The sequence below is a fragment of the Coturnix japonica genome, chromosome 1 (genome assembly GCF_001577835.2).
Source record: "Coturnix japonica isolate 7356 chromosome 1, Coturnix japonica 2.1, whole genome shotgun sequence".
Lineage (NCBI taxonomy): Eukaryota > Metazoa > Chordata > Aves > Galliformes > Phasianidae > Coturnix > Coturnix japonica.
Genome location: NC_029516.1, coordinates 75,304,460 through 75,330,012, shown reverse-complemented (window position 1 = coordinate 75,330,012; position 25,553 = coordinate 75,304,460). Strand labels below are relative to the sequence as shown.

The following is a 25,553-nucleotide window of genomic DNA, read 5'->3' as shown; positions in this document are numbered from 1 at the left end:
CTCCTTTTGAGCAGATAACGCACTTGACCATAGAAGTAAGCCTTATGCAGGTTTTGAAACAGTCATTCAGTTTGTACTGCTTTTTGTTTTTTCCAGCCATTACCCTTGTCTGTGGTCAGTGAGCAACAGTGCTGTAACTGTCGCCAACCCAGGAAGTGAGGTGAACAGCAACACTTCAAGCATGTTTCTAAGGGGTAATGTACCCTTACCTACTGCATCTTCATCCGTCCAAATCCCTCTGCAGCCAACTGTGTCTGGCAGCATGGAAACACAAGGGGAAGCCCCTCTAGTCAGACTAGCTGACTCTGCGTGGACATCCTCACACTCCTTTTAACGGACAGGCAGCTCAAAAGGAAAGCTCAGCCAAACAAGAGAGACATCAATGGCAAAGAATCCCCAGGAACTGAGCTCAGAACAGGGATGTGTATGCAGAATGCTCCCCATCAAGCATCACTTTCCACAATGTATCTCTTGTGTGCCAGAGAAACCAAAATGCATAGTGCAAAGGAGGGAAATGGTAGGGGAACTGGGAACTGGCTTATTACTGTAACCTACCTGTGTTATTGAGGATGATGTCCAGAAAGAATCTTTATAGTTGGCCTTGCTCCTTCCTCACATCAAAATAATCAGAGATATGGGACTGCCTGAAGCAGACATGGCAGCTGAATATTTGCACGTCATTTTGGAAGGGTCCTTTCTGAAACTGAAAGCCAAGTCCGTGGAAACTGTGGAAGTTTGCGACCATTGATTTGAAGTGATGGGGCTGCTTTAAAGGCTTCCTGAGTTTGTTGCATGAAGGTTTCCTGAAACTAAGCTTTTTAGGGGAGTTGAGATTATTCTGACACCCTAATGCAGCTTGAATTTGATATTCTCTGTCCCTTTCCTTTTTTCAGCTCCTGTGTGCTCTTTCCATGTTACAGGGATAAAGGATAATGCTCAGGCTGAGAAAGCAGCTGCACTGTAAGAGCAGGTGAAGGGCATCTGGTTTAGCATTTATAGTCTGATGTTAAATGAAAAGTTCTGATGTTTTCTGCATGTGTTATTTTTGAGAGGATGGAAGGAAAAGAATTCTAGAAAAAAATTCAGCTTACATTTTCACTTTGCTTCAGGCACAGAGTACTAATAAAATATGAATCAATGGTGTATTGTGGTTTCAATGCATTTCCAAGGTGTAACTGTGCAAACCAGTCCATTTTACTTACTAGCCTCTGAGAGAATTTAAATTAGCTCCAGCAGAAGAACGCTGTCAGGAGTTTTCTATTGCTCTGCTAATTACTGGCCTTATGATCCTGATAAAGGATCGCATGACATTCCATGTCTTTGTACCTGTTTTCCCTCTCACTTTTTGTTTGTTCATTTGCTTGTTGAAAAACTTCCTTTTCCAGGTTGTAGCTTTTCCTTTCCTGTGAGAGAGTACAACATCTATCACAGCAAAAATCTGATCCTGTCAGCGATATCCAGCTACCATTAGTATAAAGCAAATAATAACATGCACCCTTGGATATTCCTTGTTTACTTCCTCAGTGAAGCCCCATTCACTGTTTTCATACACAGACACCTTGCTTAAGGACTAGCTTTGCACTAAGAAAGGAAGTGAGCAGCAGTAAAACATGTGAATGTGAATTACAAGCCATACTTCTGCCTTATACTCCATACTGATGTACATTTTCCTGTCTGAGTCTCTGTTGCAGAAACCCCATGCAGTGTCAGACAGCATGTGTGAAGATGGTGGGTTTTCTCACGTTCTTAGGCCTGAAGCATCCCCTGAAGGCACTTTCAGTGCTATACAGTTTCGTGACATTCCCATCTGGATTTTTAGATGTACTACAGGCAAGGCTCTGCACCAGGGCGTGCTTAAGATGCTGTTAGTTTTAGTAATGTGTGCTGTTCTTAGCTGAAAGCAAAGTCATGAAGTTGTTGCAGACACACATCTCTGCTGAAAGAGGCATTGCTCAAACAGGAGCTAACAGCAGGTGAAAAGCTCTGTTGCCTACTATCAATCTAATTGTTGACAGTTCTAATTTAAATCTTCCTTCCCAAATTCTATCAAAGCTCAGTGACAAATTTCTCAGTATTTTCTTTCTCTGCCTTGCAGCCAGAAATGTCAGTGGGTGTTTCTCTCACCAATAGCTCTGCTTTGCAGATGAGGCTGATTAATTAACGTATACTACCCTCTTCTGGCTGCTTGGATCCCCGCAGAAAGTGCTGAGTCTACATAAAATGTCCATAGATGCTAAAAAAAAGGCAAGCGATGACTTTTCTGTGTGCCAGGACTTGCTATGCTTCCTTCACAGTTAATGAGTTGGATAATTGCTTAGTTTTCCCTTGAACTGCATTACAGTAACGGATAAATGATCATAAGAAGTTAGTTATGCAAACGGGAATTTTATTTCACAAGTAAACAACCTGGAAGAAAATCCAATTAGCTTTCATGATAGCCCTGCAGGACTGAGGGGGCTGATAAAGGATTGTAAAGATCAGGCAGAAGAATCAATTTCCTTATCGCTGTAAAAGCAGCCATGACTTGTGTCACAGGAGGCAGAAAGTTCAGGCATCTCAGGAGCAAGCTAAGTTTTTGTCATTGCAGAGTCTGGTTTAGCCTGAGGAAAGACATAATAAGATAAAAACAGCCCAATGCCTCAAAGCATTACTGCTTTGATAAAGGCTTTGTGAACTGGGCCCTGGCAAGGTATGGCTTGCTTCATAGGAGCAGTAAGCACACAGGGGATAGCTTTTGCCACATGTCAACAAGGAAGAAATGCCACTGTAAATGTGCAGGCCTCATTTCTCCAGCACAGCACAATTTCCTGCATGCAGCTGCCAGCTCATGGCACTCTCCTCCCTGGGGAAGAAGGCCCCTCAAATATAAACCATCCCCCTCATGTAACACCACCATTTTGGATCAGATGGGCTTCTGTTTCTATCAGAAGCACAACCAAGCATTTCTGACATCTTCCTCTCTCTTCTCTACCCGAAGACTGAAAGTGCAAAAAGAGAAGGAACAGCTCCCTGTTTTTATATATTTCGACAGATGCTTCTTCGTGGTCTCTCGTGAGCAGACACCTGTGGCACTGAGGCAGGCCATGACCTTCCATCTGCTGGGGTGCCGCCATTTTAGGCAGGCAACATGGCAGGTGAGAGTGGCTGCAGCTCCTTGGGTAGCGTGCATTTTAAGCCTGTAAGGAAGGCTGGTTATTTGTGGTGCAGGTGGGCTAGCAGTCTAGGTGGCCTCAACCCAAAAAGCCACACATGGGACCCCTCCTGTGCCTCACCCTCTCCTTGCAAAATCCATCCTTCCCTCTTGTCCAGTAGGAAGCCCCTAGGCCTCACCTTATGCTCCTGCCCATACCCCAACAGAAGGGCAATGCAGCTTCTAATTTTCCAGTCTACTACTGTGGAGTTTTTAGGAAACGTCCCTTTCCTCACTGACAGGCAGAAGACCAAACAGCACACATGTACCCAACAACTGAAGTCTCCAGCTCAAATCGTGATCCAGCCCTGGGCCCCCATCCATCAGCAGAGGCCTGTTCCTCCACCACCAGCGGAGACCAAGCAGCAGGTAACCTCCTCAGAAGGCATTTTCTTGACTCATGTCCTCATTGTGCCCTGTTCCCCCTTCAGTGGGCTGCAAAACCTCCCCTCCACAGGAGCCCATGTCACTCTCAGTTCAGCTGGTCTGCCCACTTTGTCCTTCAACGACTGAGGTATTTTCAGCTTCTCTTGTTTAGGGAGTTTTGTAGACCTTTTTACTTTTTCCTCCTTTTTTTTTTTTTTTTTTTTTCCTCTGTAGTTTTCTGACACGGTATTAGGAACATCCTTACTTACGTGCTAGGTTATAGGTACCAGGAATTGAGTTATGTAAACGAAGACCGGGGAGGGCAGTCACAAGAGAGAGAAGAAGCCAGCATCTTAATTCAGCATGTGCTATTTAACACCCTTGAGGGGAGTACAAATAATTATCAAGAGCTCAGGTTTACACGTTTTCAGGCATTTGGGAGACTGTTCAGCCAGGATGTTATGCCTGCTGTGGAGATGCTTTAGGATGACTGCTCATTTTTTTCCCTGTGCATACTGCTGTAACAACAAACAAGGCATCTTGTGAAGGCTGGGTGTTTGACTAGGCACATGGCAAACAAGTGGGGAAGAAACCCTCTGCAATTTGGCACAGTTCAGCCTGATTCATAGTGAACAGCACAAATGAAAATGACACAAAGTGGCTCCCAAAACACTTTTCAGTAAGGGCACATCTGATTGTAGATTGCTCTTACAAATGCGAAGCTCAGAAGTGCCTTCTACACTCTTCTGGGACATTGTCTCAGAACCTGAGGCGGAAGGGTGCTCTGTGCTGAAATCTTCAGCACGACTTCCATCCATCCATGCCTTTTCCTGTCAAAAAAGATAGCTCATAAAAGGCACACCGTATGACATGCTCTGCCTCAGTTCTTGCTTTGATCTTTTTTGCCTTTCAAGGTGTTTGTTAAGTTAGATTGTGCATACTTTCCTCCAAGAGAACAGTTGTAAATTGCAGGTTAAATATACTTTGCTTTATTAATGTCTATTTTCTCCTCGCTTTCCTCTTCCACTCCCGGTGTGCACTCTCCACAGTACTGCAATGGTCCCTGAGATCTGGACTTGATGTTTTAGCATCCTGCATTTCAGAGGTATCCAAAGCTTTGTGTTCAAAACAAATTTGAACTGCTTTTGCAAATATGAGTCATTGTTTGAGTCTGAAACACAATACATCATGCAGAGCTTACCCTGCAACTTACTACTGCTTTTAGGACATGTAGTGGAAACGCTAAGTCACAGCTTGAAGCAGTGATTGAGCACCTGGTAGGAAGGCAGGACCAACCCAGGGGAGCTCAGGTGCAAGCAATCCACCTGACTGACCAGAAAATGTGGAGCCAGGATCCACCCCCTTCCCAGACATCATTTAAGGTTTGGCAGTGGAGACAAGGCTATCTTGCTGGAGATCACTGCGTATCCTGAGGTCTTTTAAGGGTAAGTGGATTTTTTTCATTTGTCTGTGTGCATACAGTTGCTGTATTTGTATACATCCTCACTTATTGTAGCCCAGGACTTTGCTGCTATGCTGCCATTGCTGTGCTTTCCATCGTGTTACAGGATTCAGTCTATAACTGGAGGCATTGTGCGTGTTCCTAGAAGATAGCAGTTTTCCAAACACCAGGTCGGTTGCCACTGTCCTAGTAGTATAAAAAAAAGCTTTGTTGCTTCCTCTGAATCTGAGAAGGCAACTTGGTAGCATCCAGGTGACTAGGCTTAGCTGCCAGTATTTCCATTATCACCTGGTCTTTGGATCTGTTCTGTCAAGAAATGTCAATCCTCTGTGCCTTTGTTGGCTGAAATGTAGCAAATACAGAAATGAGAAAACTGGTAATAAAGCTAAACTTTATTTATAAATATAATAATCTTTAAAAACTCAGGAAAATAAATGTTTTGTAATGTAGCAAAACATTTGTGCTAGTTTAAGCTGAAGTGCTATTTTTTTTTATCTATGTTGAGGATGGATTCTGGGCTTTTGGTTCAGCTCACAGCTGTGGTTTTGTCCTGAAGCCAGGTCTGAATACTTGTCCTTGGGTAAATCACGCAGCACTTCTGGATTCTGTGTTTTTGTTCGTCTGCTGCTAAGCTAAGTACTAACAACTGAAAATATTTAACCATATTTATATTTTAACTATGCAGTATTGTATGGGAAATTGGTAATCACAGCCTGAACCTCTAATTAATCAGCTGAGGCAAGTGTTGGGTCAGCTGTGGGAGCACAGGTGAGAGTAATTGAGCTGTGCCCGTGGAAGGGGTGGAGCTTGACTCCACCTCCTCTAGACCTCATTTAAGGGCTGACCACCACAAAGGCAGCATCTCTTGGGGATTGCTCCTTGGTGGAGATTGCCTCAGCGGTTCCCAGCAGACCAAAGGCTTCCATACGGGTGAGTTTTTCCTGTAAATAACCTTTTGGATATTTATTACCATCTTTTTATTATTGTCACCATACAAGTATGTAGCACAAAGTCACGTTCTCCATACAGGAGATTCATTTGAGGCTATTTGAAGGTATGTGTATCAGTGGAAATATTTTGAAGGAAGTCAGAGATATAGGTAGAAAGGATCCTTATGTAGCTCACTCTCCTTTAATAGTTAAATAAGTACATGTATTAAAATTAATCCTGCTGGATAAAACACTCTAATTACCCCTATGGTGAATAACACCACTGTTTTCACCTATGATGTGTCACAGTCCACTAAGCCTGAAGCAACAATAAATAACAATCCCTACCACAGAGATGTCAGCGCTTACTGGATGATTTGAAAATCTCCTACTGGGGATGTTACTGAAGCATGAAGTATGAGTGATTTCATGCTAAGATGAAGGACACACTCAGTTTTTAAATGAGGAATTAGCAGAGAAAGAGCGATATATGCCAGGGTATTAATTATCTGAAGGAAGTTCCTTGAGTTTTTATAGCTGTTCTGTGAAACTTAACATAAATGGCTTACAGGCTCATAAGTTAAGTGTCTGTGTGTTGTGTTGTTTTTGTTTGTTTTTTTTTTTGCTCAGGGACCATTATGTTGGATTGAACATCCCCTGTAAGTGGGCGTTTGCCTTTCTCTTAAATCTCTGTAGCAGAAATTCCTCCTCCTACTATGTGTACGTACAGCACCAGTACAATGAAGCTGTTCCAACGGGGTCTTCTGGAATGCTACTATTTATAACAATTACAGAGCTTTGAGTATTTATACCTTTATCTCCAGTTTGTAGTACTGTGGTTCTCATACTCTCAGATCTCCAAGATGGAAGTAGTCCTTTTAAGTAACTTGCAGTGCTGGACAATGCTACAGAAAATCTTTAAAAATGCTTCAGAAATCAGAACGTGCTACGATGCACCTTTGCAATGACACAGATGTAAAGCTGTCTTGTCTTTCCAGGTTGCTCAGTGAGAAATCTGGAGAACTCTACATAGATCACCTTGTGGTTACTGTTGTTTTAAGTTTGAAGCTCAGGCCATGCTCTGAGCTGCTGGGAGGACTGGGCCAGGTTTGAGGGCTTTGCAGGTTGCACAGGAGCCCCAAATGCTAGGAGCACAATCAGTGACTTGTGTCATTGCAGTTTCCACTCTTAGCAAAGGAATGAAGAACTGAATCATCCAGGTGCTTGCTGGCTGCTATAATTATATCCTGTACTTTATATTCCAGCATCTATGTTGCTTTTCAGAGATGCAAACCCCACAAAATATAGAAATGTAACTTCCTGATGATTACATATTAACAAAGGCCCTTATTTAAATGAATTTTTTTACTGTAACCCTTGGTTTTGTTAGCTTTGTATTAATATAACTCATTGAGGTTTCTACCTCTCCCTTGCCTTTGGGCCCAAGGGATGCATTTAAGCTCAGCCTGGGTGTTCTGTCTCTGTTTGGATTGTATTGAGGGATGCAGCTGCCCCAGCTCTATTCCTGGGTTGTTTGGCTTTCCTGGAGCTGGGTTATCTTCTGGCTTAGTGCTCCCTGGGCTGTTGCTGGGACCTATTGGCATTATGTCTCTGCAAACACTAGAGAGCAGCACTGGTACTGCTGCCCTCGAGTTTGTAGCAATCCAACCTCCACAGCCGTTTATGTGGTCATCTCTGAAGAACAGGGAGCTTCTGCAGTGCAGTCTTGGTGCTTTCCTAACTGGCTTCAAATGTGTGTGGATTAATCTCAGTTATGGGTATTGCATTAACATTCCGAATGATGACACTAAACATACCCCTGATGGCAGGGCATTGGTTGAAGTTCATACTTGTGCTGTACACATAGTTAGAACTTTAGAGACAGTGAGAGGGTGTTCCCTAAGAAAGAGCTATTTTACTGTCCTCCTCTGAACTTGGAAGAAGAGAGGTTATTCCTCACTGTAGTGGCCTCTCTTGGGTGTTGCTAGGTGCTTGGGGGGGGGATGTGGGAGAAGTGAGGATAAGTCCATCTAATGTTTCACCTCTCCTGAGATGTCTTGTTTGCTCTGTCTGCTCACGCTTTGAATTCTCCTGAATCAGGGCACTCTCCCTGTGTTTTTGCTGCAGTTCTTAATTGTGTTTTGGGGAAAACAGGGCTTTTAGTCACAAATGCAACGATGAATAGATGTTTTGGCTTAAAATTGCATATGCTGATAATACGGTAAATTAGCTGTATATGCATAGAAAAAGGTGAGTGTTCTCATGCCTGGCACTTGTTGCTGCTGTTATGAAATATCAGGGCTTTTTGATGTCTGTTTTTAATTTTTTCAGGGAAGGCTCATCTTCACTCATTTTAAAATATTTTTGGAGCGGTTCAAGCATTGCTTGAAATATTTGGAATGATGCTTAAATGCCAGTAGTTTGAATTACCCTGTATTTCAAAATAGAAGGTTTTAAAATGAATAAAAGTTGATTTTTTTTAAATGGTTCTGAACTCCTACAGTTGAGAAGTCTACAGTCATTTCCAGCCAGTCTTGTCACTTGCTTTGTGCCTTAATTTTGAATTCTCTGGATATCATATATGTATGCTTAGAAAAGGGTAGAGGATATGGAAAAGAAAAGGCACCTAAACAAATATTAGGTCTATTAGAAACAGACAGTTGTTTCCTTTTTCCTTCCAGCAAAGTTGGTAAGAATAGTAAAATCACTTTCTATAATTCTGATGTACATAAATGCATATGTATATTATACGATATAGGTGTATATTAAAAACAATCATAAGAAAGCTGCTTTTGTTTCTATGTGCCCAGGCATGACAGCTATGACTTTAGTTTTCATATGCTGTATCTCTGAATTTCTTTTGCTCTGTCCTCCTCAGCTTGTGCTTGGGAAGGATAGTGGCTGGTTAAGACATAATCAGAGCAGAACTGTGGCAGTTCAAAGTGGGAAGAGAGTGAGAGCAGATGTAACATAAGCATATGAGTGAATGGTGAGACTGAGGCAAGGTCCTGAAGGCAGCTATTTTGTCTTTTGCTTTTCTGGTGCCAAACCCCTTCCCTTGGGCCAGGTGACTTCATAATGGCTGACAGCATAGCTCAGTGTGCTGGCAGCACTGCTTGGACAAAAGCATGGCACCCCGGCCTTCCCTTGCCCCTTATGTGTGGGCACTCCTCCTGGAGGCTTGGTGCAGTCAGGCTTTAAGTCCCACATGCAGATGGTTGGGGTAGGAGCAGTGCTTGCTGCGCAAACTGAGCAGACCTGTGAGCAGATCCAGGAGAAAGACTGTGCAAGGCGGGGCTGCATGGTCATAGGGTCATGTTTTCCTTTTCCTGCATGCCTAAGTATGTGGGAGATGCTTGTTCACTAGCACAGAAGTGCAGGAAAGTGCTTATTCTGCTCTTGGGCAGATCCTGTTCTGGCAGAGAGTTGAGCTGACTGCTGGTATTCAGGCACCAGAAAACTGAGTTCTCTCAGGGCAGATTTTCAGTGACTGTGAAATTCCAGCATGGCAGTGGAATGGGTTTTACCAGCTGAGCATCCCCTTTTAAAACCCTGCAGTGTCTCTAGCCCAATCAGTTTTAGCTCTGGGATAAGCTCTGTGTGTGTGTCTGTGGGTAATCTGTGTTTGTAACCCTTACTGTGACAGCAGCTCGCAGTCAGAAAGCTGGCCATATTCTGTATCTGCTGTGTCTGAATGTCCTCGGGTCCTTGCTGTCCTTGCTATAAAAGATCCTCTCTGCACAATAAATAACCAGACCAAAAAAAAAAATAAAAAATCAATTTCTTTAACATATGTTGGTCAATTGAGCCAATTTTGCCCTGAAAAGTTGAATTTCCGGAAGGGACACATTGCTTTTGATATATTGTCAGCATGCAATAAAATGCTTTGTCCAGATTTATTTACATCTTTGGCTTGGATTGCCTGGAGCAGGGTTTTCTGACTTCGCTTTTATAGCAAGAAGTCTACTTTCTGGAGCCCTTTAAATGCTTTCAGTAATTTTTCCATTAGAAGGGTTGACAAAAACAGGGAGTGTAGGAGTGGAAGGGACTTCCAGGTTTGTGTTCTCTGCCCTGTCATTGGGGGAAGAAAAAACAAACCTTGTGCATTTCATAAACTGATTGGTATTTTATTGGCGTATTAATTGAGGCTTTGTCTCCAGTAGCCCAGTGAGAAGGCTAAAGTTTATTTCCAGCCCAAATGCATTTATAGTCAATTTATAAGGATGTGTTCTTGGGCTGGCATTTTCCCTTAGCTGAAATTGCTCATTTCTTCTATCATCATTTGCTGTTTCTAGGGTTGGTTTATATCTTTGTGCTTTTCTTTTTTTTCCTATCTGCGGTGCTTAGCAGCACTTTGTAAATTGCCATCTTAAGACAGCGTTACTCTGCTGCTGCTGGAAGAGGAGATGCTGCTTTGCTGCTTCTTTCGTCAGCCCCAGCAGTGCTGCAGCAGCAGCATGAGCTGTGGCAGCTCCCCACTGCTCAGTGTAAATGAGACACTAGAAACATGCAGTGGGTGGGATGGCCCCTCTGGTAGCAAGCTGCTCTTAGAGCAGGTAGAATGCCATGAATCTGCAGCCCCAGCCTCAGTTCTGCTGGCTAACCAAGCAGAGGTTTGGCTTTGTTTCCCATCCATCTCACGTAGCAGGTGTTCTGTGATGTTTGCCCGGAGCCCTTTTCTTTGTTGTCTGTTGAAATTTACTCATCCTGAGCTTAGTGAGCAGAGATGTACTCAGAATTTGAGGCAGACTTACCCACGTTTTGTACAATGCACAAAATCTGCCCTCTCTCTCTCTCCTGGGAATACACAGACAAATTCCTCCTATGACCACACTTGGCCTCTATAGCAGAAGGTAGTCTTCCACCTTAGGCAGCACTGATGCGTGAGGCATGACCTTTATTTCCCCTTACTGCTATAGAGATCCTCTGATTCAGAGCGCCTCGTGGTTTTCACAGCATTATTTCAACCAACCTGGATAGTGCTGTGTGATGTGAGGTGCTTCCAGAAAGCCTGGAGCTTAGGGAATCTGAATAAGGGGAGAGAGATGCATTGTTAGTTATGCAGTGTACAATCCAGGCATTACTCTCAGTGACTTGACAGAATAGGGATTCGATGAAGATAATTTGTCCTTCAGCACCACGTCTGGCTGACTCAGGGCTTCATAAAAATAAAACAAAAATCTCATGTCTAATAACTGTGGAACATGTGATTCATTCCTAATTTCAGTGTGAAAATAGGAAAACAGTGGGGAGATGAAAGGAGTGGGAAGCAGAAAACTCCAAACATCCAGAATGTTTATACCTGACTTAAATTCAGCCAAGCTTATGCTTTACCTTGGTGACAGTAAAAGCTTGGCCACTCCATCCAGTGATGTAAGGAACTAGGAGATGTGTGCAATAAACTTGATCTGAAGAAGCAAGAAAGGAGGTGCGGTCTCCTGCCATAAATAAGCAATTAGAAGCTATTGTCTTGCATTTGACAGCAGTGGCAGCTGCTTAATTAGAGCTAAAAATATCCCTGCCCATCTCTGAAGTACACGTGTGCATGATGAAGAGATAACTGGTGCTTTAGCCTGTGTACAGGATGCAAGAAATGAAGGACTAGTGCCTGAGCTAAGTATTGGCTGCTTCCTTGCTGCAGAGGCTCTGCATCCCCAGCCTCTGACTCATGCTGAGGCACTGCATTTTCAGCTGAGTGCAGTCCCTTCTGCACGCCTTGTCTGTCAAAATTACACTCTGACTTTGCAGAAGGTTTGCTTTCAGGGTAGCTTCTTTTTGTGTGTGTGTGTGTGTTATTTTCTTTTTATTTAATCAAGAGGAGGTAGAGCAGGACTGCAGATCAATGGCTGTATTAAAGCATAATTGCATGGTGCTGGCCCGTGTACAATCTGTACAAAATCCAGAGCAGAGGACTGCTTGTCTTTGACTGTGGTTGCCTATTGATACCAGCAGACTGGATTTGCCTTTCAAAAAGGGGAAAGAAAACAAAAATAAGGTGGTGGGGGGAGCAGGGGAGTTGCAGCAGGGACCTCAGTCAAAGCCAATGCACAGGCACGTTAGTGTTTTGCACCTTAATGGTTTAATGGTTTCCCCTGGCAGCAAGATGCTGGCATAATATTTTTTCTGCACAATCCAGCAGATGGTGTTAGATGGCTATTCAATGACTAGCATGGGACTGAAAGATCTTGTTGGTGTCTGAGCTGAAAGAATGAGGGGGAAAAATACACTTTTGCAGAGGTGTTCAGTGAATTTGAAAACTGGGATAAGCTTATGCTTTAAGAATCTGCATGTATGATTTCAGCTTACTACTAGTGGGGGGGAGGGGAGCTTCATAGCTGTAGTACTCTACCAGAAGTGAAATGTGTGACATCTATCCTTATTCCACCAGGGGTTTAAGTGTATTTGACTCCGGAGCAGCAGAGTGAAGGCTACTCTATCTCCTACTGGATACACTGAGCCTGAGTGATTTCCAAATTATTTTTCCTTTTCTTTTATTCTTTATTTTATTATACTTGGTCCTTGCTTGTCCATGAAGAGGAAGAGGTACAAATTCTCTGCAGCGCACTGCTGTGGCAGAAGACATTCCTAAAACTCACTGTGCATACAAATGCAAAAAGTGTGGTGGAATGAATAAAATATAAGCTCAGCAGGTTATACACAGTTCAGTAAGGCTTGAAAGATTGTATGATCATAGAATGGTTTGGATTATAGCAACCTCAAAGATCAATCAGTTCCAACCACCTTCTGCAGGCAGGATTGCCAGCCACTAAATCAGTGAAGTCTGTTCCAAATGCTCTGCAACCTTCTTCAGCTGGAAGCCCCAGGCCTAGACATGGTACTCCAGATGAAGCCTCACGAGGGCAGTGAAGGATGCCAGTGACCTCCTTTGCCCTGCTGGCCACCCTCCTTTTGATGGCAGCCCAGGGTACTGTTGGCCTTCTGAGCTGCAGGGCACACGCTTGTGAGATGGAGTGTCTGTCTGCTTTTCATTAGTGGGTGGGCTGAGTGTTTTGTTCTCTAGGATCATGACCAAGACCAACGTTTTGTCTATGTTGCTGGCATGATCCATAAGAGATGATGATATTGCTTGATGGAAACTGATGAGTGTGGGGCAATTAGTGCTGTGGGGGGAAAAAAAATCAGCCAGATAAGTATACAGATATGTGCAGACTATCATTTGTGTTCACTGAGAAAGGTCTTGGGGTCATTGTGGGTATTTCATAAACTGTCTAGTCAGTGCACAGGAGCTAGAAAGTAAGTGTAGGAAATGACAGACCCTAAAACATCCATTCTGTTATCATGCAAGTGGATGTTGTCACCCACCTCTTTAACACTGTAGTCAGTTCTAGTAACTCTTCCTCATAAAGTCTATAAAAGAAATAGAAAAAATATGGAAATAGAGTGGAGCCCTTGCCTTTGGCTGTTCTTGCCCTGTGAGAAGAGGGCTTAGGCTTGGTTTCACACTGGTAGAGGTAACTGGGGTGGGATATTGGGGAGAACTCTGCTATATTAAGGCTATTTACAGCTTCTTATCGCACATCTGGAGGCAGTGCCTCAAAACTCTTTTTCTTTTTATAAAAAAATAGCAATAAAACCTGCTGTTTGGTGCATGGAATTATGTTTTCCTATGTAATGAAATTGTGGAACTCATTGTCACCTGTTCTTCCTAATTTGTTTGGTTTTTTTTTTCTGTAAAATTCAGAAAATAAATGAATCCAAAATAGGTTAGGCAAATTCAGAACAGAAGACCTGTTGTTGGTTGTAAAGCATGCTGTACAAATGCAGGGTCTGCTAATATGCCACAAGAAGGGACAGCCTCCACGTTCCCTTTTCAGTCTCTTGCCAGTCACAGCTTTCGTTGACTGCTGCTGATAGGTCAGCTGCATGTCTGTCCAGTGGCTGTTATGAACAGAATTAGAGGCCTGGGAAGGTCTTCCTTTCCTGTGAGATGATGACACGTTTATGCAATGGACTTAAGCACTTGAACTCTATAGGTGAGCTGCTGTAGATCTAATGTACCCTGTCATTCATGAAGCTGCTTCTAAAACTCAGTGTAAATATCCTTCTGCTTAAAGCAGTCCTCATTCTGGATGCCAGGGCTCAGTTCAAGTAAGTTGTCTAGATTCATTTTAACATGAAAGAGTTAAAAAATGACGTGGAAAACCATCAGCAAAGCAGTCCTGACATGCCAGTCAAGAGAATAATTTATGCAATTCCAGGAAATTTGTTTTATAAAGTGACAGCTTTTAGCGATGGGATAATGTGTTCTACTTGGTAGACTTGTTCCTGAGCAGTCACTAAGAATAGCAAGCATTAAAGGATACAGATGTTCTGTGTAGGGGTGCAGAAATTAAGACAAATATAGAGCAACGTGACTTATCTGCTAATAGACTGCAGGACTGGTGTTTCTTGGGAAGGTTTTTTCCTCTGGACAAAAGGCTGGTCCTGTAGTCCGTGAGAGGCACTGCATGAGTTCACATGCATTACAGGCTACTAGCAACAAAGGGGACTTTATTAGTATCTGTATAGGGACACTGAGCCAGCCGTAAGTGTGACCAAATCTTGGATGGGATGCTAGCTGGGAACTGGATGTGCTGGGCTGCTTGTGCTGGAAAGAAGGTGAATTTCCAGGTTTTATTTGAGCCTCTTATTCTTCCTTTGCTTGATGATGACAGAGGAGGTATCAGGACATGTTGTGTTCATTCTGGCCTGCTAAAAAAAAAACTATGGGAAGTCCCATTTTTGAGTTTGGCTGGCCAGCTTGCACTATCTCCGAGAAGAGGGAGAACCAGCTTGAGTGGTCATAGGGCATCTGAATTTCCTAAGAAGGGTCATTCTTCTGTTCTTTGTTGCTTTGCTCAAGAAACAGGCTGAGAGAATAGTTCCAGCTAGTGCACCTCAAAGTGTAGAAAGTGTAGGTATGATAGCACAATAGTAGATGAAGTCTACAGGCTTTCCTTTGCCTTCTTATTGTCAATCTTAACAAACACCAAGAATCAATTAAAGACATGGATGCAGTTCAAATGTGTTCAAAATCCTCCTCTACTTGCCACTGGCTGCTTACCAGGCAGTACTGGTAATCTTTGCTGTTACTAAAGGAAGCAATCTTGCTTTACACTGAGGTAAAGCTTTTAGAATCTTCAGGGCAGTTTTCACTCACACTAAATTTGAACCAAAAGATTGCAAATGGAAGTTTTGGTCAGGAATCCAAATATCTTCCCCCCCAGTATGTTTTTATAAAAAAAGTTTGCCCTGTACTTACAGGCAGTCTCATAGGACTAAAGAGATTATTTCATGTACAAATATTTCCCATGGGCAGAAAGAAAACCATACGTTATTCAGCTGACCTGTATGCTCTAGTTATTGTGTTCTGGTGTTCGTTCTTCAGGTAAATTTGAGTGTAACTTCACTGTACTTAGGCTCACTTTCACTCTCTGGTGCTTGTGTGCTAATGCCCTGCCCTTGTGTCATCTTCCTGGGATGAGGAAAGGTTTATCTTGCCTAAATTTTCTTGAGCATTAAGAGATGTCTATTCATATAGGAACTTTGGAACTTGACAGGTCCATTTTTCTAAAGTATTTCCTATTTTCAAAATGAAATAGTTGTATATTCTTCTTTGTCATATCTATTTTGTGTGTTTGTTGTAGCTGTGAATTTCACAGGCTGTACAGATGGATTAAACTTTGTTTAATAACCTCTTTTTCCACTGCTACTCCATCCTTTCTTTGCTGACACAAAGTATTTTTTGTTACCAGAAATCGTGATTCTTTATTTAGGAATTTTTTATTATGTTATTCCTCTTGCACTGTGTGTGCAGTGTCAAATGAATGAGCCTTAAATGACCTTGTGGCTTGAGACAAGGCTTTCAGAAGTTCCAGATAAGGCAACTGCCATATGATATTGGATGCTATTCTATTTTTATGCTCTGTTGATCTTCTGTGAACTTCTGGTACCAGTGGCTTTTGCTTTAAGAACTGTACTTTGCTTTCTGTATTTCTTTACATGATACTTGTTTCAATAGTAACTTAAACTCTGCTTCCTTGCTTTTCCTCTTTTCTTTTGGAGGAATTATTTTCCATGCTAGATCAATGTTCCTATCTGTTTTGAGGGCTGAAAGAAACTGGTTGGTTACCAAAGGTGTAAAATAACTGCAGTACCTCATTAGCTGCCTGGTGATTTGAGAACTGACTGCTGGTGGCCATTGTTTGCAAGCACCAGCAGTGGAAGCCTGTGGAATTCCCATGCACACTGCTATGTGCATTCTGAAGAGGAAACTTGGTTGTGGTCTCTCTTCAATTATTTAGCTCCATATTTGAGGCAAATTCAGTAGATCAAATTGGTGGGGTTTACTCTTCCTGCAAGTCTGTGCTGATCTGTTCTACAGATCATTCTGAATTTTGACCAGGTCAGGGAAACTGTTGTGATAATTTGCTCACAGACACCTTCAAAAGTAAGTGTTAGCTGCTGGATCTTCACTCTGAACTCAACAGGATGATGCAAAGGAGTTAACAATGCTTTTTATCCATAGTACAGGAAGCTGAAGTGCTTCCCTCATCTGCAACAAATGATACGGTGTCGTTTTGGAAATGGATAAGGAACCTAATGTGGTAAGGAAAACTCACCAGTAACATCATATCTCTATGGCAAGGATGTATGAGGTTCCTTCTGAGGCTTAAGATCTGGAGCCTTCCTCTGATTCTGCCCTCAGGCCTGGAGTTATGTAGCAACATGCTAGAGCATTTAAAGCATGAAATGAAATTTGGGTGAGTGCTGAAATGCCTGATGAGATCAGGAAAGCAGCCAATATTCACTTTGTCTTTCCCCCAATCTCTTGTCAACAGCATTTATTTGTGATAAGTAAAGATTGTTCTGGTATAAGTGTTAAGTCCCATACTCCTCTTTCTTCTCTCTCCTCCCCTCACAAAGGAAGAGAAAATTGCCTGCTGTTCTTCCATCATGGAGCTGGGGTGGCATAAGAATTACTGTTTCTTACTGAGAATACTTACCAGAGGGACTTGGGTAAAGAGCTTTCTTTTCATTTGCCTTTTTTTTTTTTTTTTTTTCCACTCAAATAAACTGAAACAAGGGATATAAGGAAATAGGTATAAGGAAAAACGTTTTCCCCGTAAGAACAATCAGGCTGTGGAGTAGGTTGTTCAGCAGGGTGTATGAGCTCAGCCTTTGCAAATTTTGATGACCCAAATGGATTAAAGCCATTGGCATTCTGCTCAGACATCACAACAGATTATGCGTTAAGCAGCAAGTTGAAGAAGATGCCCCCAAAAGGTTTCATCCAGCCTATGAATGTGAACTTCCCCCTAAGCCCTAGGCAGTGAAACCATGTTTGTCCATGCAGACTTGCACCAAACAAGGTCCCATGTTTTCAGCATTACTCACCTATGTGAATTTAGTGAAGGCTTTGGGTAATCTACTCCTGACATGTAATCTTAATATTGTAAGTAATAAAGGTACTACTGGGTGTATTTTCAAAATCACATGGGAACATCTGGAGTGTGCATCAGCATGCACTTGGTATAGGATGACTTATTCTTGTTTGCTTTCCTCATCCTCACTGGTAGCTTTATTGCTTCTGACATAACTTCAATTTCTGTCTACTTTCTAGCAGAACATTAGCACTTTAATTACAGTGTTAGAATTTATACTGTTTCTACTGTAATTCTCTGTAGGTATTCCAAGAGATGAATTCCAAGTAACATCAGTATAAATTCCAAGTAACATCAGAAAAAAATGTGCAGGTAATGAAAGTTGTTTGTATGCACAAGGAACTAATGCTTAACAGTAATAATAACATACTTGTATCATCCTAGCAAATTATCTTTTGCAAAGATGCCTGTTGACTGTCATCCTCTTCAGCTTGATCTAGAAGGGCTTATTAGGCTTAAGCTGGTTATAGTTAGCAAATTAGTCCAGCACCTTTGTATGGGACCCAAAAGCCTGGAAGCTTGCGTGATCTCTTCAAATTTATACGCCAAAGTGCTACACAAAGCCAATCAGGTTGTCTTACATTTTGCAGGGCTTCCTCCTTGCTGACTCCTTTGGGTCACTGAACAGTCTGCTGCCATTCCCATCCTCTGCTCTAGTTCTGGGATTCTCAGCCTTCCCTTTTTTTTTTTGCATGTGCCATCTGCCCTTTGCTAACAGAATCTTCAGGAGAACATTTTTTAACCTAATGCCTTCTGTATTCTGTCTGTGGGGCAGGCAGCTACAGTGAGGCTCAGGCAATGGCTCTTCACCAAAGTAATCGCTTACCTGCTCTTCTGTAGACTTTTTATTAAATGCTACCATGAATGTTGGCTGGAGAAGGAAATATCAGAGGATTGACTTGCCCTTGGATACAAGGTGACTGTTCTTCCTTCAGGTAGTGGATTTTGAAGAAAGACTGGTATGTAAGTAATATGTAAGCTGTTCAGGCCTTTATATGCCTATGTTGCTTCTGAAACCCCACAAGGGAAACTGAGTCAAGCAGAAGTGCTTCAAATCCACCATACTATTGATCTTTGTTCAGTCCATGATTGGCCCCAAATTGGCACCTCCAGTGTGTTAACTCTAGCTGATATGAATGGATAACTGAAATGGGAGCCATATGAGAGGCGGAAGGGCTCACGTTCCTGGTTCAAGTGCCTATGATTTGAGCACGCACAGTCTGGGGTCAACATTGTTTTCCATGTTAATTCACAGTCTCCTCCCTGCCTGCACCACAAGTGCTGCCCTCACTGACTTTCTTTTCTGCCGCACTGGGGGGATTGCTTTATCTGTAGCTTTTTGCATTCCTGTAGCTAATCTCAGGCAAAGTGTGTCTGTGCCATTCGTTTCCCTGATCTAGTGAGGTCAGGCTCCTATCCAGCAGCCATTTTAAGCTGCCTTCAGGGTATGTTCACTCAGGGCATAAAAAGGAGGAGGTGAAAACAAGGGATATCAGACTAACTTCACTGAAAATATTCAGTAGAATTTGTGATAGCATCACAGTAGATGGGGACTTGGGCTTCCTTGTTTCAACTGGCATCCATCTGCATTTACCTCAGAGGGACGGGGGAGAGTGTTAATTTCAATAGGTGTTGTTTTAGGTCTTAAGTATTGCTAAGCAACAATATTTCATCCCTTTTCAGCCGTATCTTTGCACTTGAAAGGTGGCGAATAGGATTTTTTCCAAGATGAAATTACTTGCCTGGGCTTATTCTGCCTGTCAGCATGGGAGATAAGGGCAGGGCCTGGAAACCTCAGCTCAGTGCTCAGTTCTATGGCTGTGAGCTGGAAAATGGTGGTGCAAATGCCTGCTTCAGAGCATGACTTAGGTTATGGAGCAACTGACATGGATGTTGAATATCTTATGTAGATTTCTAGGACGAGACGTTATGTTTTATTTATAGGTATTACTTGGCGGTAATGGTAGTAGATTCTTTGTCAACCCTGCCTGTCATGGATACGATATGCAGGTTGAATAAAACAGTGTTTTCTCTCTCCTCCTTTGCCCCAACTATTCCTGTTACTTTAGGGCCTAAGACGAGCGCATTCAAAATGCAAATGCTCCTCGATAAGAGTTTCGTGACTTTGTTGCATTATCTGTGCAGCTCCCGCTTTCAGGAGACCTTCATACAGACAAAATTGATCAGCAGCAGGAGGAAGAAAATAGCTGTTGCCAGGGCAACCGGCGATGACTCATCCCGGGGAGCAAGCAGCAAAAGCTGTGAGGCTGCAGTAATTTTCCAGATGCTTAATCGAGCTCTGGCTCCTTTATTTCTCTTGCTGACAGGCAGCAATCCTCCTCTGCCTTTCTTTGCTCGGAGGCTCCCGCAGCCGTACGTGATGCAGAGTAGACCGTGGTGGTGCTTACCCAGAGCGGTGTCATAGAATGCGTCTGAGTAATGCAGATGAGCTATTGAACGGATTGAACAGTAGCCCCCAACGACAGTAAAAATAGAACAGCAACTGCCCAAACTGTCTGCACGAATACCCAAGTGTGCTGTTGGTTCCCCTCTGTTCCTATCTGAACAGCTAGCATTGCATTTACTGTGCCTTCAAGCTATGCTATTGCTAAATCAGTTCAGCTTGTTCCTTTCAGTAATCAGGCTGTGCAGCCTATGCTGCATACAGAATGCGCTAAAAGGGAAGAAGCAAACTGAACTCAGCACACGCATTTCCATGAGCTAGCATCCCTTCTCCGTGACTTGCTCTTTTCTGTATGAGAATGAATTTGATGAAGTTGACCAGGTTCAGAGTCTTACCCACGAAAAGAGAAGCAAAAGGAGCAGCACCTTCCTTGCTGCTCAGGGCATGCCTGCTTTGCAGTTGTCCTGCAGTGACTGCATTGTAATACAGGCATCGCCCCATCTGGGGCACTGTCAGAAATGTCTGACTTGTTACTTGCCAGCTTTGGTGGTAGTACGAAGTTCTTCATGACTGTGATGTGATGCTGCAAAACCCAAGAGAAACTAGAGTAAAGCTAGCTTCTATTTGTTTGCACAAGTGAGGTGTGCCTTCCCCTCTGAAAGAGAGGGATGAGTGCTGAGTGAAAACAGAATCCAGTTTTCCTGCTCAAGTGAGCCCATCGTTCTGTGATGGGGGATGCTCACCTGCTCTGCAGCATAGGAACGTGAGGAGCTTGTGGGAAATGGACAAGATGGTGACAGGAGAGCTGTAGGTTTGCTTTGCCAGGGAGAGGACTATTCTCTTGAACTTTCTTGTGCTTCTTGGATGTTACGCTTTGTGCCTTGATTTCTGGTAAGGTGGAGATGATCCTGACTTTCTCTGATATTACGTATTAGCCTTTTCTGAAATGATGAGCCTGTTTACCAAGTATTTGTACCAGATGGGCTTCTCTTGATGTACAACACCCTCCTTCCTCCCCAAACCACACACAGCATTGGGGTTTTCTTGTTTTTCAAATACAGAGATGCAATGCTGGGGAGGAGCTGTGATGCCAAGGAGTGAATGTCTTTGCACCAGTGCCCAGGCTAACTGTGCTGATGGCACCAATGCTGCCAGTTACTGTTGCATGTAATCCCTACTGTTGCCAAATCAAATGAGTCCATCAAGTTCTCCCATAATGCAGCACCTTGCATGCAAGTCTTTCATAAAGGTTCTAACAGGGGTTGCTGCTGGAATGAGCTGCTGCATTGCCGACAGGCTGTGCGGTATGGTGTGGCTGGCTAATGGCCAAACCCATGTCTAGCTGCTAAGTGTGGGGGCATGAGAAAGCTGTATGTGATGTTTTTGTTTTCCGCTTTTTGTTGTGGTCAAGTTATCTGCTGGTAACTACATGCATGAATACATACTGCCTTGTATCTCTGTCTGCTGTCAGTGGGTGGAATGCATGAGCATTTAATGAATGTCCTGTCACTGCTCTTCAGAGAAAATGGTTGTTGTTGTTTTTTAAGAGCAATAGCAAATGTTCGTGATTTTACTTGAAGATCTTGAGCTCCGTTGCAAAGCACAGCTGTTCCAGCTGCTGGTGGGTTTTGTATACTCATGGGAAGCAGCGCTGTGCATTTGGTGTCTGATGCTGTAACCCCACTCATGGCTCAGGGTGCCAACCCTATTTCACTTCACATCTTTGCATAAGAACAAATGTTACTGTGTGACAGCTTGATATATGTAGGGAATTTGCTATAAAGTTGTCTTTTTCATGGGCACTGACCTTCAGGAATGTAACAATGAAAGATGAATATGAGATTTTAATTCTTTCAACCACCTCCAAAAAGACACCAATTACTTCCTGCCTGGGATAGTGCAGATGTATAGAAGAGAAAATTCTACTAAAGCAATCTGTGATTTCAGCAGCAATTACTGTAGGCTTGCATTGTTATGCTAGTTTTATTATTATGCAAATATCTACAGAGCACCAAAAGTTCTGCAGTCCTAGCAAACTCCTGATGTGAAATCACCAGATACCATCAAATGCATTAAGTTCATATATATATTTCATGGGTCCTAGAAAAGATGCTGGCCTCTTAGAACTCTCTGGAAAAGCAAAAATAGTAGTTTATACCTACCTCTTTAGTGCCATAATACTTATTGTTATTAGTAAGGATGTATTGATTTGCTAGTACATTCTGTGATCAGACTATTAAGTAAGTTGCCTGAAACCTGGTGAAAACACACCTGCTACACTAATGGTAGGTAACAGCATTTATAGTCAGCTGTGGGCAAATTGCTTGGTTAGTTTGCTTGAAAAGGCACATTCTGGCCAGGTGCTGGCTGATGCTCCTGTGCCCAGTGAAAGTCTCAAGGGACTCCTTGGCTTTTGGCATGATTTAACAGGGGAAAGAACCTGTGTCCTCAAAGTAATACTGTATTTCCAGTTGCCTTTTGGAACACTGCATTAATGATTCATCTAGTTAAAATCTTTAATCATCAAGGCAGCTTTTGGGTACCTGAAGTTAAACAAATTGTACTTTGTTAGCTTTGCCTTCTGACAAAGTATGTAAAATTGTATTTCAGTTTTCCCTTCTCTGGATATTTTTTTGAAGGCCTTTCTGTACTGGGGGCTGTGTTTTTCTGAGTTCGCTTGCTGGGCATCTCATAGTCTCGTGCGGGTTGGAAGGGACCTTAGAGATCATTGAGTCCAACCCCCTGGGATTCCAGCCTCCTGTGTAGCAGAGCAGCACTTCTACCACTTGTGCCACAGGGGGGATTCGTACCCAGGGCCTCCAGTGTTGCAACGCAGCATTCCTACAGCATGTGCCACCGGGGCACACAAGTATAGGGGCATCCTATACTTCAGGGGCCTTAGGGTGTGGAAATTGTAGTTTGTATCTGATTTATAAAGGCATTCAGTCCAGCACTGGCCAGAGGGAGCCACTGCTGAAGCTCAAGAAGACGCTTCATCTCAGCTCTGAAAACCATGCTGTGAAAGAAGTAAGCCACCCAGCCTTGCATGTGAGCAAATGTTCCAGCCCACGTCACAATCAGCGCTGCATCACTGATTCCCACCTTTTTAATCTCAAACTGCAGTTTCTAGGCATTCAATGTGCCGCAGAAACTAATGTGAATAGATTGGAAGTGAAGAGAGAAGTAAGGAAATTGTATTCAATAGAGACACACTGAGTGGTGTGGTTCACTGTGTATATGGTATCTCAGCCAGCTGGCAGACAAAGGCTGTTGGAGCAGGAGCACCATCCATCACTGCGTTAAGCTGAGGTAACATCCCCCTGAGCCAGTCATCTCTGCAGCCTGAAGAGGAGCTGGCATTGCATCTTTTGAGAAAGGAGAGAAGTCAGTAGCTGCCCTTGACTTCACTAATCTCCAGGCTCATTTATCTCAGTGGAATTGTTATACCATGGGGCTTTATTTCTGCTTATCTTAAACCAACATAAAGCAAAAAGTGTTTTACAGGAAAGAATGGTTCAGCTTGTAGGAATGGATTGAACTAAATCTCAGGTTCTAAATGCTGAGCATAGCTTTAATTTGTATTTTGAAACTGCCTGCTGTTAAAATATGCTCTTTAAATCTCTCTGATCCAAACTATTGTTTACAGAATTTAGAAACCATCTGTCTTTGGAACATGCAGCCCTGGGGAAGTTTAAAATCCAGGTATTGCATTTCATGCTACCCTGTGCCAACAAGGGAGAAGGGAGCTCAGTTTTTTTTCAGTCAGGCATCTCTGTGGAAATTCCCAAGCAGAAGCCACTTGCTACTGATTTAGTTTTGGCATTTGGATGGCTATCCTTTGAAAGCAATATCATGGACTGCTGAAGAGAGTGCACAGTCATGTCAGTAGTGGGATTTACAAATGGACTGTTCACCTTCATTTTCTTCCATTTTCCTGGTAGTAAGATGTATTAGCTTGATGGCCTTGTAGGGAAAGCAGAAGAAACACTGTTCTCTGTAACCCTGAAAGCCACAGACACTGAGAGTGTCTGGGACAGGTACTAGACCTCCTCAGGTAGGTGTACAGGCCCTAGTGGATGTGGCTGCCATTTTTCCCCTGAATAGAGGTGTGATACTCAGCCCGTTACTATGAAATTGTGTTCTAGTTATGAGATATTTTATAAGGACAATGAGTAAGAAGATGGATCCAGTGTTACTAGATAAAGGCAGAGAAACTCCAAACTACATTGTTTCCATGTTCTTTGTTCATGAGATTTACTTTTCTATTTTGTGTTCTTTCACAGTTGCTTACCTGAATTTCCCATGTTTAGAGATGCATGGAGCTGTCTGGTTATGGGTGGCATGGAAGAACTTGCTTGCAGTCGAGATCCTGTAATACTAGTTGCAGAACTCATCAGGGAGAAATAATGACTTGGATCACTTGCTATTTGCACTCTTGGTTTTGGTTTTGTGGAAGTGAGGCCGAACGTAATACTTCATGTAAGATAAAAGTCTTTCTCTCATGAAGCACGTGCAGTTCACTCTAGAACAACTCAGAGTGTTTTCCTGCTATGTTTCACAGTCAATTCCATTATCTCTTCATGGTATGTCCCAAATATCCATGTCACTCTCGGGCACTGATACAGACTGCAGTGCTATCTCCTTCTATGTCTAGCTTTAAGGTGTAGTGAGATTTCTCTGCAGATCTAACTCTGAAGTTTGGGCCACGTCTGCTCTGCTTAGATAAGACCTATCAGTGGTGAATGCAGTTGTCTCTAACACTGAGAAAAGTTATCTTTAGTTGTCTTCCTGTGCTGGCTACTTACATGTTTTCCTCATGAGCACTGCAGAATTTCCCCTGGTCAGCAGGGTGTCAGCTCTGAAGCTTAATTAGTACTGGTGTGACTAGGTGGTTTGGTGCCGAGCACAGGTTTAAAAAAAGTCAGTGAAGATGTTCCATGGAAGTGTGTTTGTTTTTTTTTCTCACCCTTATTATTGCATTTGCGCTGATGGCTATTTTAGCTTTGCAAGTAAGAACTCTATAAAGAGCTCTCCATCTCTTGTGCAAAGCTAAGCTCACCTGTAAAAGGGAAACTGGATGATCTGTCATTATGAAGAAGTTGGGAGAAGTCCACTGTACTGCTTCAACAGCCCTTTTTAATTCCTCCTCTTCAAAACTGCCCTGGAACAAGTCATCTGTATATATAATCTCCCTTTGTCCTTTGTATATGTCATGGTTATATATGTCATGGTTTATATGTCATGACAGTATAACAGGGCCATGCAATTGATATGTCATTTGTTGGTCTGAGGCTTCTGTTGTCAGAGAGGTTATCTGGCACCTTTTGTTAGCAAAATATTCTCCACAGTACATATGTGTGTATGTACTGTGGAGTACACAGTACACACACACATACACACACACACACATATATATATATAACCCCTGGAAAGTAAGTTTGTACTTTGCAACTTAGCTGTAATAAAGGGGATGAATATTTCTAAGGCTACCGTATTAATGAAGGAGTTTTGTGTAAGTGTACTACACTGTTCTCCTGAAAAATGCTTTAGTGTCCCCATGTGTCCCCATTAGACTTGAATGTCAGCTACTGCCCTGAAGCACATTATTAAACCAGCCTCTGGAAACCTTGATCTCAGTTTAGGAGGGCCTTTCCTAAGTTTGGAGTTCCTTTTGCTTTGTTTTTCCAAGTCCTGCTGCAACCCTGTTGGCAAACTGAATGAATAGTGAGCACACAAAAGATTTTTTTTTTTCTAGCTC

The 25,553-nt window shown here is 42.8% G+C and overlaps 1 protein-coding gene and 1 long non-coding RNA gene across 5 annotated transcripts in view; both read left to right on the top strand.

Annotated features, from left to right (window-relative positions):
* Window positions 1–1,310, top strand: part of SFT2D2 (SFT2 domain containing 2) — a 29,191-nt gene extending 27,881 nt beyond the window's left edge. For 2 of the 4 annotated variants that reach the window (XM_032447649.1, XM_032447652.1), the window contains one exon: window positions 97–1,310. In XM_032447649.1, coding sequence (XP_032303540.1) covers window positions 97–334 — 238 coding nt within the window. In that variant the 3' untranslated portion in view covers window positions 335–1,310. The remainder of the gene's footprint in view (window positions 1–96) is intronic. The other 2 variants (XM_032447646.1, XM_032447643.1) reach the window with 1 other exon arrangement.
* Window positions 1,311–20,094: 18,784 nt separating this feature from the next.
* The window catches only part of LOC107320504, a 258,990-nt gene continuing 253,531 nt past the window's right edge, over window positions 20,095–25,553 (top strand). Inside the window, exon 1 of the long non-coding RNA XR_004308968.1 lies at window positions 20,095–20,686. This is a non-coding gene — a long non-coding RNA (uncharacterized LOC107320504). The remainder of the gene's footprint in view (window positions 20,687–25,553) is intronic.